The sequence below is a fragment of the Silurus meridionalis genome, chromosome 3 (genome assembly GCF_014805685.1).
Source record: "Silurus meridionalis isolate SWU-2019-XX chromosome 3, ASM1480568v1, whole genome shotgun sequence".
Classification (NCBI taxonomy): Eukaryota; Metazoa; Chordata; class Actinopteri; order Siluriformes; family Siluridae; genus Silurus; species Silurus meridionalis.
This window is the reverse complement of record NC_060886.1, coordinates 23019607-23032887: the sequence shown is the minus strand read 5'-3', so window position 1 is coordinate 23032887 and position 13281 is coordinate 23019607. Positions and strand designations below refer to the sequence as shown.

The 13281-nt window shown below is 36.4% G+C and overlaps 1 protein-coding gene across 2 annotated transcripts; it reads right to left on the bottom strand.

Annotated features, from left to right (window-relative positions):
* Nucleotides 1-3826: 3826 nt before the first annotated feature.
* On the bottom strand, nt 3827-7205 carry asb1 (ankyrin repeat and SOCS box containing 1). Of its 2 annotated transcripts, XM_046840824.1 has the most exons (6): nt 6936-7064; nt 6489-6541; nt 5685-5826; nt 5247-5549; nt 4745-5127; nt 3827-4543 (listed from the first exon to the last, which is right to left on the bottom strand). In XM_046840824.1, the coding sequence occupies exons 3-6, from the start codon at nt 5759-5761 to the stop codon at nt 4398-4400; spliced, it is 909 nt and encodes a 302-aa protein (XP_046696780.1). In that variant the 5' UTR covers nt 5762-5826; nt 6489-6541; nt 6936-7064; the 3' UTR covers nt 3827-4397. The 2 variants fall into 2 exon arrangements, with proteins under 2 accessions (XP_046696780.1, XP_046696769.1); XM_046840813.1 differs by lacking the exon at nt 6489-6541 and having other exon boundaries at nt 6936-7205.
* Between the last annotated feature and the right edge of the window lie 6076 nt (nt 7206-13281).

The window sequence follows — 13281 nt, the reverse complement described above, 5'->3', positions numbered from 1 at the left end:
TGTCTGTTGCATTTCCTATTTAACCTACATTCAGTGCTGCAGTTCCACCTACAGACCTTTAATCACTAGCAAACACATTTATTTGGCAAGACTGTCCATTTATAGCAATCGCAGTTCCTGAAATTAAAGCAGCTAACATGTTCTGTAATGCTGCAGAAGAACCAGTACAGGCTACAGCTACAGTTTTAGCCATGTTCTGGTTCCTACACCTCATTCTGGTTACACATATGAAGGTTCAGCTGTCTTTTATTTAAACCAGTAAACCTTTAGTCAGCAAAGTGTGATTCTTTATTAAATTCACTAAGCGCCTACAACACAGTGACATAAAATTTTTTATCAGTGCAGATGTATGTATTTCAGGCCTGCTAAAGAAAACATCCAGTACAAGCCGTACCAAATATATAAACAGTAATTTACTTCCTATTTTTATATATAAATCATAATTATATATATATAGTTTTTTCTGATTGTTCTGGTAATAACATGGATTGTATGGAAATTAAATAGATGATGGGTCCCATTTAGTCTTTGTAACTCTCAAAAAATAAACAAGACAAAAATGTTTATAAAATAAGAAAGCTGCACATAGGAACAATTGATTTATTTTAGTAAATGTTGTTTTGCTTTTAAATGTGGTAAATGGTTGAAATTAACAGGGTTTTGATTTAAGCAAAGAATATACAAATGCACAAGTTACCTGAAATTCCACAAGGGAATCAATCAGATTCTTCAGAATCGTTAATGATAAGTTTGTAATTAACTTTCACTGTAAACAGGTTTGTAATTAACTGTAAACACTGTATATCCTGCACTTGCTGCTTTTGCACTCTGGTTAGACCCAAACTGCATTACGTTGCCTTGTACTTGTACATGTGTAATAACAATAACGTTGAAACTAATCTAATCTAATCTTTCAAAGTGACAGTTGACAAAATCAGAATATTAATAAAGAAAATTCTGTTATCTTCAACAAGTTTGAATGTCCCATTAAACACTTGTGGAATGTACCAATATATCATACGCATAAACAGGTTCAGGTAAGTGTTAAGTGAATGTTGTGACTGTGGGATTAAAATGTTGTTTATTTATTTATTTATTTATTTATTAATAAATAATCCACATGATCCCAGTCTAAAACATCCCTTTCACAGACTTTGTCTCTGACTTATTTGTAAAAGTAATATCAAATGGATACAATCAAGGAATTCCACAAATACTATTAGATAAAATCTTTTATGTATCATGATTTTAATAACCAGAACTATTTTATTATAAACCAGGTTTTAAACATTGGTTGTGGATTTGTGAATGAGTGAGTGAATAGATTCAGATAAGGGTACTTAATCTTTTCTACCATACTGATATTTATTAACTATATCCATGTGCAATAATCTTTGTATAGATAATACAGATAGATATAATGTTTACACAAAACAAAGCCTTACACTTCAGACAGATATATATATATATATATATATATATATATATATATATATATATATATATATATATATATATATATATTTTATAACCTACTCCTATCTTTTCTTCTACAGTTTTTTCTTGCATACTGGATTGGAAATTATGTTGTTTCTTTGTCATCATCATCATCATCATCATCATAGCAAATTTGTCATTATATGTATCCTCTTTATCTTGTTAGCTGATAATACAGTGTCTTAACCTGCAGGTGTTCCCCACTGCAACAAAGTAAATGCTAAGAATCTTGGAATAAACGGACCATTTTCATTCATGGAAAAGCATTAAAAAACATTTAACCTACTTTTAAACTTACATTTACCAGAAATGCCAGCAAATCCAGCAATGAAAGCTGAATAAACCTTTATTATTTAACTCACTGTTAAATTGTATTTACTAGCAGTGCACTAGCATGAGCTAGCATAAATAAAATGCAGCTGGTATATGAATATATAAAATTCAAGTGTTTGCTTATAAGATACACAGTTTAAAAGTAATCTCTTATTAAAAATGAATTATATAATTAATGCTTGTTGTGGAATGAATGTAAAATGTCTTACAAAAATCTTCCACAAATGTAAATGAGGGCATGAAATAAATAGTGTGTTCACGAGTTACTAATTAGTAGCATGTGTTTGTTATCTTGCTACAGCACAGTTTAGCTTGTCAATGTCATAATTCTATTAAAAAAAGGACCTACACTATGTTTCAGATATTTTGTGCTGTGAGAAATTCTCTGTCAGTGTATAAATGCCTAAATATAACCATGGAATTGATGATGTTTTGAATAAATAGTCATTTTTTAGAGTTTTTCCTGTAGGGATTTGAAGAGGAATAATCATGAGCACCCACACACTAAGAAAAAATAAACGTCTTTGAAGTGGTTTACTTTTTTTTTTTTGTGGTTGAATGGATTAAAGTAATAATTTTGTAAATACCCAATGGTTTAAGAACTATTGAATGCCTTCCTTTGCATCAAAGCCATTAAAGTGTATTAAGACTCTCATGCTGTTCACTAAGTCAGTTCTTTCAACGCTTTATATCTTTATAGTTTTTCCTACTAAAAATGCCCTTTTCATGTCATGAAAGGCCTAACTGTAATTGCATACCCACCAAACTAAAGCGCTTTTTCTGAAACTGAGCGATAATATTTGGAAGTCACACCATCAGCTCTTGAAACAGATGTGAGTCTCTGAAGAGAGGAGCGCTTGAATGAGAAGAGTGCCATCTTTTGGGCAGCTCTATTCCATACAGACAACAGCTTTATAAGCGTTGTTAAAACTGACCCACAAACTTTGTGGCTAAACACTGCAACTAGAAAACACTTGCTAGCTTGTCACACCTGTAATGAAAAACAGACCTACACAGCTGGACTTTCCCCAGTTTCATATTAAAAACTGATGTAGCACAATAGATACAGTAGGCCGAGAATCATAATCAGACAATTGCCCTGTGTAAGGGAGGCTTGGCACAGGCAGATAGGTCTAAAAAAAAATTTTTTTTAAAGAGAGAGAGAGAGAGGGATTGCAGTGGGAAACGTCACTCCATGAGAGCACTCTTGGGGTTTTGGGTTTTTCTATGGCAGCGCTCCAGTTCCACAACTGAGAAGCTGTCGGAAAAAGGGAATGATTCGTCTTCTGTAGGAGGGCTGAGATGGCGTCTCTGCTTTGATCCATCTTCTGTAAAATGCTGAATAGCCAAACTAAAGAAGAATCAAAGAGGAAGGAAAGAACATGATGAGGATATCTTGATATTTAAAAGAGTGCATCTGTTACTTATTTCACAATCCTACCTTTTCCTTATCTGGCAGGAGTATTTCCACAATCTGCAGCTCTCCGTGCGATGGGGGGTCCATCGGCGATGTGTTGGCATATCCAGACGTTTCCCAGGCTTTGCCTTTATCTACAGCTTGTGGTTTTTGACAATATGTGGTTTTACATTCACAAACTAAAAGCACAATTATTTCTACCCATATACCCAGTGGGTATCTTAAGCAAAGCTGCTGGGAAATTGAGCAGGCTGTATACTTGGAAACCTCCAAGGAATCATACATCATATAAAGGAGCTATTTCTGTCGGTGAGATATCAACATAATATCTACTGAGACTCTTAGAGTTGTGAGGAATAGTCTGTGGCTGGTAAGGATGTCCTACAGGAAGTTTTGGCTCTCTGAATTTCCTTCACAGTACAGTATTTAAGTTTCAAAACAACCCATAAATAAAAAGAAAAAAATGAATCATATTAACGACACTCATACCACAGTAGAATTGTAAACGATTAGAGAAATGATATTCAAAGAAAAACAAAAAGCACAGGCTGATGAAACATGAGAACAGGAACCTAGACAGTGGGGATAATATATTTTATTACAGGCAATACATTTTAATTTAAGGCAAAGGCAATGTTTTACAATATGTTTAAGCTTCATATAAATACATTTCATTAAGAATCATAAATTACGCGTTTGGACATTTACACCACAGTGACCATAAGTAAACAAAAAAGAAATATAAAATTTGTTCTTAAATATAAATGGCCAATGCTCTTACGAACAGATATCAAGATATAACATGGTCAATGCAGTATATTCAGATAAATATATTATTCTTATTGAATAAGTATATTTGTGTAAACAAAAAGATTTTTTTTTTTTTTATCAACATGCAACATACAGAACAATGTGCTATGAAACTGGTAGTGTTTGCTTTCTTAGGGAATGTGCTCACACCAACAGAAGTTCAATGCCGCTGCAGTTACAACAAAGTCATAGCACAGAACAAAAGCCTTCTGGAGCTCAAAGAACTGCAGATCTGTCAATCAGCATTATCTCCAGCCTACAAAAACTTACCAGTGTCCCTTGTACAAAGTACAATGATACAGCCTTTAAGATTTTAAGATTAGCTTTATTCGCAACTCTTTCAGGAAAGGGAGCAGAAGTCTCTATGGAGCAGAAAATTCTTAATAGAATCAGGCAAAGGAAGGCTGGAGATGTGCCTCAGTCGGTGTTTGCCCATAACCTTCCGAATGGCTATGCGACACAAATGGGTCAACCTGTTTGGATGTTCTAAAAGAAAACGGGAATTAAATGAAGTTGTTTATTATAGAATATTTAAATAGAAACATCTGTCTTGTGGAAAATGTGGAAAATGTTCATTTGTAAAAAAAAAAAAAAAATTATAAAATAAATTGTTTTCCCTGCCCCCATAACACCTTGACTTTACAAAAACATTATTATATTTTATCTAAATAAAATAATACGACTTACTCCTGGCCTCCTGATAGAAGTTTAAGGCCTCAGGGTTGACGCGCACTCTTCCCATAGCATCAGGGTCAGGTTCCTCCCATGGCACGAGTTGTGGATTAGCGCCGTGCTCCAGCAGCAGTCTAACGAAGGTCGGCTCACAGCCATGTCTAAGCACAGCATCCAGCAGGCAGGAGGCCAGGCCTCTGTTCAGCGCTTCACGGCTCACAGGTCCAGTGTAGTTGTAGTTGGGATTGGCTCCAGCTTCCAGAAGCAGCCTGAAGCAGTGTAAATGATGGTAGGCAGCACTGATGTATAGAGGGCACACCACCAGTGTGGACAGGGTGCGGGCACTGAACAGAGGCCTCGGTCCCAGCTGGTGGTCCACATCCACATCAGCATTGAACCTGCAGAGTTACACAACATGCCCTTATTTTAATAATAACAACACAGTATAAAGAAATACAATAATGGGCCTTAATGTGGCCTGGCATGAAGCCAATAACACCATGTCTTCACTTCCCACCTGATCAGTTCTTGTAAGATATCCACCCTACCCACTCGGGCGGCGTGATATAAAGGTGTGCTGCGGTGGTGCCTGCTGCCGTTTGGGTCTGCCCCTGCCTCCAGCAAGATACGAACACATTCCAGGTGTCCGTTAACCACAGCCACATACAGAGCTGTCTGACCCTTGACGTCCACCAGGTCCACCTCCGCCCCATGGCTGATGAGGAAGTCTACACAGTCACCATGACCAGCAGTAGCAGCTATACGCAGAGGTGTACAAGGCAGCCAACCGCAGCACCACACGGATTTCTCATTGATCCGTCTGCACAAGCAGAACAATTACATTAGGAATGATATTAAGAAGCCATCATTCCCAAATGTACCTTTTGGTGTAACTGTAAAAAAAAAAAAAGAAAAGAAAAGAAAAGAAAAAGACAAAGGTTAAAAAGTGCCTCACTGTTTAAAGCTGTCTTCCTGCAACAGGGTCTTAATGGTGTCCAAGTCTCCCACGTAGGCAGCGTTATGAAGACGCATGTCCTCACACTGCTCCAGAGGTTTGTCACAGAACTGCTCTTGAAGCCATTCTTTCAGATTGCGCCCTAATAGCGATATATAATACAGGAAACCCCACTTTAGATGCATTTAAGCATACAATCTATCTACGCACAATCTGCCAATTCCCAGTCTTCTGACTATCAAAAAGAAAGATCCACCTTGGATCCACCACTGGCTTGAGTCAAAATCAAACATTACCGTTATGCCTATTGGAAGGAATAAAATATTATTTGGATAGTGAATATATTTTCAGCACAGCAGTGACACAAAAGGATATTATGTAAGTAACTGGTACAAATGTACAGAACGTAACCGTAGCTGTTTTATTTTTTTTTACCTCACCGAGGGGAATTTCAACATTAAGAATATCGCAAGAACAAAAAGTAACCAGCATACAATGGTCAAATATGTCACACTTGGAAATACAATTAACCCCACACGTTGTGCTCAAATATGTATAAGTGCTATATAAAGATGTACGGTTACAACAAGTAGGCTTATAAAGTGCATTATTCGTTCATCTTGAGTCACCTCTTTATATTAGTCAAGGTAACAGTTATTCCTGGGAACACTGGGTGGGATCTGGGATTTTTATACAAACACACATTAACTCCTAGGGGCAATTTAGTGTCTGCAAGTATGTTTTTATGAAGTGGGAGAAAGGAAATGCGCTTAGACACTTGGAGAACATGCACAGAAAACCTACACGCTCAGTATCCTGGTTTTGGGTTGAACTGTGGATCTTGGAGATCTGAGAACCTGCAAAAACCATGTCAACATGTTAAAGAAAGCCCACCCTCATATTAACACTACAGTCACAGTGAGGTCAGTGTGACTGCTGTACTGAAACTGCAAATAACATCCTGGTTCTGCAGTGGGCCTTCTGTATTCCTGTGGTGGTCACTAGTTATGGCAACAGGCAAATTGTGCATAAAATCAGATGACACATGATGAATAACTACACACCTAGAAATAGATTTTTATGGCAGATGAGCTTAATTGCCTAATTCCCTGGAAAATGAACGCAAAACGTGATCGATACATCAAAATGGGCGATTTACACAATAGCAAATAGTGAATCTTAATAAATAAACAGGATAATACAAACGGTATGAATTATTAAGTGGCGGTGAGTGCAGCAGTGTGTAAATACCTGCGGTGGTGGTGCTGGGCAGGTCAGACACTGTGATCAGGGGGTAGTTCATGGTGGGCGGCTCATCATCATCTACTTCCCCTTCCAACACATTTCCACCGTCAGCCATCGCTTCTCAAAAGGCTCGAAAGGCGATGTAAGCCTGGTTTGCTCTGAAAGCAATGTGTCAAGCACGAAAACAACTCTTTTCACAGCGGTGATTACGCCTGCGTTTTGAGCCTCGGTGGCATTACGGATGTTTTGGAGCTGCTTGTCTGTGCGGTGATCTGATTGGCTGAGATCACTTCCGGGTTTTAGGCGGCCTGCAGTTAAAGTGGTACAGCAACAAGTCCTGAGAGGAGAAAGCGTGAGGTGTGCACTGTACCAGGCACTGAATCCAAAATGCTAAATATTTTTTTTATTATTATGATTTTTTTTTAATGGTAACATTAATCCAACCAAAATATCTTTTAAAAAAGTGTCAGTAATATTACCAGGCCCTTCACTGATTATGAAATGATGCGATTAAACAATAAAAGACATTTCACACACTCTATCTGAAAGGAGTTTTCCAAATGTGTCCAACTACATTTATTCATCATCAGTATGATCCAGTGAATGACGATGAATTGGGAATTCTGTTTGTTTGTGAGGGACGTCCACTGAGGAACACACACAAGGGCAATTTAGAGCAGCACCAAATGGTAAAATATCTGGGAGGAAACAGAAAAACCCAGAAAAAACCCACACAGATACTTGGAAAATATGTGACATTCTGAAGACTAACCTGAGATCGAGACTGACTATTAACATAGTATAATATGTTCTGATTTATAGCATTTAATTTGGGAGATGCACTTTAACCAGAGCGAGTTACATTACTCTTGTTTATAGAATTAAGTAATTGAGGGTGAAGGACCTTGCTCAAGCCCAGCAGTGGCAGCAAGTTACAGCCTTCAGACCAGTCCAGCATCTTAACCCGGGCTACCAGCATCATGCATAAACACTACTGGATCACCATGCAGCGATCCTACCACGTTAGCTCCAGCGGAGCTGCTATAACGTATAGATACAAACTTGATTAAATTTCTATTCTTAATCCGTTCATTTCATTAAAGCTCAATGTCCATTGTTATAAACATAAAAAGAAAAAAATTTGAATTAAGATGAATTTATAAGTGCTAGTAATTTTGAAAGCTGTTTTGCATTAATCTCGGCATAGTGGTCCCCATGCCTGCATAGGTTTCTCTTGGTAGTTGGGTAGTCTTGGTACATCCCTCAAAACATACCAGCAAGTAGACTGGCCTAATGAAAACATAAATTGCCCATAGGTGTGAATGAAAGTGTGTGTACACTGTGTTTTGTGAAGAAGCATAGTCCCATCCAGGGTGTATTCCTGCATCACCACCAGTGTTTCTGGCACTGGAACTGGATCCATTGTGATCCTGATCAGGATCAAACAATTATTGAAAAGAAATGTGTTTTTTTTTTTTTAAAAGTTGTATAAAGATGTATATCAGCTAGAGACCAATTCATAACGAATGATATGTATATCTATATAAATGTATAATGCCATATATAAATGTATAGCTATATAGTGTATGTAGTGTAATTTAGTGCAAATATATTCGGTGGATTAATAAGAGTTTTTGTAGATACACAAAGTATGTAAATTGTATGTCTCATCTAAAGAGTAGAGAGAGACTAAAAACTCAGTCAGATTTAAAAATATCCAACATGACTAAGATTTTCTAAATCAGAAAATAGTCTAGACCATATCCACACAACGTCAAAAAGTCCTTCACACATTCAGCTGTGTTTTCTCTCGCCTCTTTCAGAAACAAGTAGTTGAGAGTTGCCTTGGGTCAGTGCCCAGTCCCGTGTGTGTCCAGCGGTCAGACGGCGGTCCGTCTCTCTGCTCTCTGTTAGTCTGTGGTAGGTGATGTGAGTCTGTCATTGTTGGAAGTTTATTTCGCAAAGCCGCAGAGGCGTACCTCACTGCTCCCTGACGACAGCTGAACCATGGACACCAGGCTATGGGCTCTAAAAATAAACAGGCAGTCGGATGGGCCCATGTGTCACTCAGAAAGAGTGGAGCAGGGAGAGGGAGAGAACACCCAGCTTTCTAAACACAGACTTTTCTGCAGTGAGGGGGGAAAAAAAGTGAATTTTTTATTCCATTTGTCTCTCACTAGGTGCAGTTTTCAGATTTCACACCTAATTTGTGCTGTATTTACACCCACTCCTCACCAGCTTAAGGTATAGACTGACTTTAACGGTACTTTCATATAAAAATATATAGCATAACACAGCACTGTTGTATTCTCAAATCTGATTGGGCAGATCATGCTTGTTTCTATAAGAGCAGATCTGACACTCAAATTACATGTTTATATTGTTCTAATACAGCTCATATATAAGGATTTATATGGAATAAGTGCCACAAAATAATAATGATAATAATGATGATAATAATAATAATGGTCTGAGGTTTTGAATAGTCTTAACCACAAATCATTGTTAAGAAAAGTAGCAGGAGTGGCCTTGATGCCCCCAGCGTCATTTTTGCTTGTTTAGGTTTTGTTTCAGTGAACTGTTTGAGCAAAAGCTAGAAACAGGAAAAGTCACTTGTATATGTGAATGCATTTCTTTTTGTATACAATAATAAAATCATTATAATTATTTGATGAAAAATTCAACACAACTGGTTTCACAATATTTGTCCTCTACTCATCAACTGCTTAAAGCTGAACAACTGGAACAATGCTTTTTTCTTATTTCTTATAAAAAAAACTGTCGGCAAGTTCACCCACAAGGCTCATACATATAAAGAGAAAAGCTATGCCAAACTAATGTACTTTATCTATTTGTTTTAGTCTTGCTAATTTCCTGCCCAGTGATTTGTTGTTAGTACCATAAAACCTTTCTATTTCAGTTCCATTTATTTATTCGTGTGTTTTGCTTAGGATAAAAGTGATAACAGGAAGTGGCTGTTCTCATGGAACTTCCACAAATTTAAATGTAGCACCTAACAGGTAAAAGCTGCACTCTCACTGGCACACAGCAGTGAAGGAGAAAGAAAAAAGGAACAAATGCAAGTCAATCATTCAGTCCTAATCCTTACATTCACTCACTTCTTCTTGCTGCCCCTCAGGCAGGTGCCTGGGATTTCAAGAGCCTCTAAATCCTATAAATCTTACCTGAAATGGCCAGGTCTCAATTCTCAATAGCAGTCCAAGGGTCCACACATGCTTCACAGAAAGAGTAAGGGAGAAAGAAAAAGGTGGACATATGTGTGTTTGTGTGTTAGTAATGTCTTAAGCTGTCTTAATGTCTGCCAGAAAAATCAAAATCAGTCCTCCAAAACAGGCATTTAGATTAATAAACTGCTTTTGTTTTCGAGATTGGATCAGAGTTCAAAGGCAGTGTGTAGCCGAGCATGTGACTGTGCCATGCCAGACGCCACCAAGACTTCATATAAAACTTGTCAAAGACACAATCTCTGCACATTCATCACGTCCAAAATAACGCCATCCAAAATAATCATTAAAATTCCCCAATTATGTTTGGCTCACATCAACCAAACTTTCACGTCTGATCGTACAAAAACAGGGCATGTGCAAGCGTTTTACTTAAACGTAGCCATTTATTTCACTTCACTACAAAATTTATAATCATTTGTGAACTATGATACAAACAAAATGTACATATTATACAGCACAATCGATGAGAGTGTGGTAAAAATAGTGTAGTGATCAGTCTTTCAACAGCCGTTTTCCCATTTAGAAACAGTGATATAGTTCGTATTCATGATATAGCTAATAATACTGATATGATATAGTTATTACTATGCAATGATTGAAAAGCTTGGTTGAAAAGAATTTTGACGTTTGTTTCCATGTGATATTTTAACATGTGGACTTTTTAATTCACTTTTGAAAATCTTGTTCTTAAGGTAGAGCTGAAAATACAGGTTTCTGCTCACACAGTCTTCCTGATAAAAGTGCAGTGGTGCTTGACTAGTATTTTTGGCATCCATCTCTTAACTGCTAACTTTATGTGCTTATTTTCCAGACAGAGCTGACTGAAATAAGATAAAAATATTATATATATGCTGTGACAAAATGCTGTAAGAAAACGGCTAAATTCAAACAGTAAAATACAGTTTTCCCCTAAAACGGTACTGTACTGTAAAAAACAATGCATTATGGAAATATTCATGTGCAATACAAGATGTGGCATTTCTCATAGTGGAACAGACATGATGCCAACTCGGGACTTTTCTAAGAGGATTATCCATCAACCAAATTACATGGTAAGGTGAATTACATTTGATGTCTGCTAATCTCATATTAGCTACTAAACAAATTGGAACAGATCAGTAACATTAGCTTACATTATTTTCCTAGAGTGCAGTCCCCTTGCTGTGTTGTGACTGGCCAGAAACTTGCAGCACATTGATATTTGTATTATTGTTTGGTTGGTAAAGCTGATTGCTGAAGTCTTAATTTTATTGCCCTGAATTGTTCCCATCTTGAAATTCATTTTAGGAAGCTAAAATTTCTACTACAATTCTATTGTCTTTCCCCTATATTCATCTGCCTACAGTGGCTGATGTTGAGAGGACCTTCAAGCGACCCCCAACTCCCTGTCAAATAATATTTAGTATGAATTTATTGAAATTACATCCTGTATATTTCATATCAGATGAGCTTTAAAAAGTTATCTGTATCCCAAAGCATACATGTTCTTCCATGTAGAGATATACATAGAAGATATAGAAAGTCAAGCTGCTTTCTTAAGTTACTATGTCATGTTTCAGGTGAAACAGAATGTGTGGATGCTGGACACTGGATGATTAGCCTTGAGGGTCAGGTTATATTTGAGAGCATCCAACCAACATTGTGCTCTGTTTTCAGTGTACTACATCTTTAACCCAAAGTACCAAGAGGAGGCTGCCTGTGCACTTGAATTCAAAGGGAGGGCTTGTGTTGTCCAACAGAACTGTTTCACAGCAGTCATTTTGACATGAAATTGTAGGTTAAATACAGCTGTTTTCTATTATACAATTAAGATACACTGTCTAAAAGCCCTGTGAACTCATGGATCGAATATATAGTATGACTGTATCTATGTGATACAGGGAATAATGGTTCTTGTGACTTTGTTTAAAGTGCTCTGATTGGCTGTAGTTCCTGTCACAGTTTGTTAAGAGTTTTGATCTGGATGCCTTTTCTTTCTCACCTGATGGTGTAATATGTTATTGTGTAGTCACCATGTGATCCGTTACTGGTAGGATGTGGCCAATAGTATATAATGTACCAGTCCTCATTCTATTATTGATCTTAAAGGAGGTCTGAGGGACAAAACATCACCTAAATAAAAGAAAAATTAATATGGAGCCAGTGTGTGCAACACCATTTTCCCCCTACGCTTGTCTTTTTTTAATGACCAGTACCTCACTACAACTCTTAGTGTGCACTACCCAGCCATACTCTCCAGCCATACTCTCTATAATAACTGTATATATAATAATAATAATAATAATAATAATATATATATATATATATATATATATATATATATATATATATATATATATATATATATATATATATATATATATATATATAGGGCTGTCAAAATTAACGTGTTAATAACGCGTTAACGCAAATTCATTCAAAACATTTAAATAAATATGAGGCGAAATTAAAACCTTCAACGCAATACATTAATTCACGACGTCCTTTCTTTACTCAGATATAAAAAAAAATTATGAACAAAAAAATAAATTTTTAATCACTAAACATTTGTTTTACTGATGCGCCAAGTCTCAACTCAAGCACCAAAATCCCCCATGATGCACACATCCGGCAATTAAAACCGTCCGTGTGGAAACATAGCATAAGTTCAGTTTGGTGTCCTGATGATTTACATAATTTCAAACACCATAATTACTTTAAAACATTTACAAGAATATTTCATCTCCATGGTGTATGTTGAGTCTGGTTTCACTAACAATAAACATACATTTGCATAAAGCATCCATATTTGTCCATGACAATGTTGATTAAAGTATTAAAAACTTGAAAAGTATTTAAGGTACATTTAAAATATACAAATTTGCGATTAATCACGATTAAATATTTCACTTATTGACAGCCCTTGGGTGTATATATATATATATATATATATATATATATATATATATATATATATATATATAGTTACATTTAAACAAAAATGAAAACAGGAAGTGGGGAATGCATTATTTAACTAAAACAAACCAGGGTAATATCTGTCTGGAAAACAGGCTGCTATTGCTTATGACAAGCTTTGGAGAGATAGCGTGATACAGTACACCTGA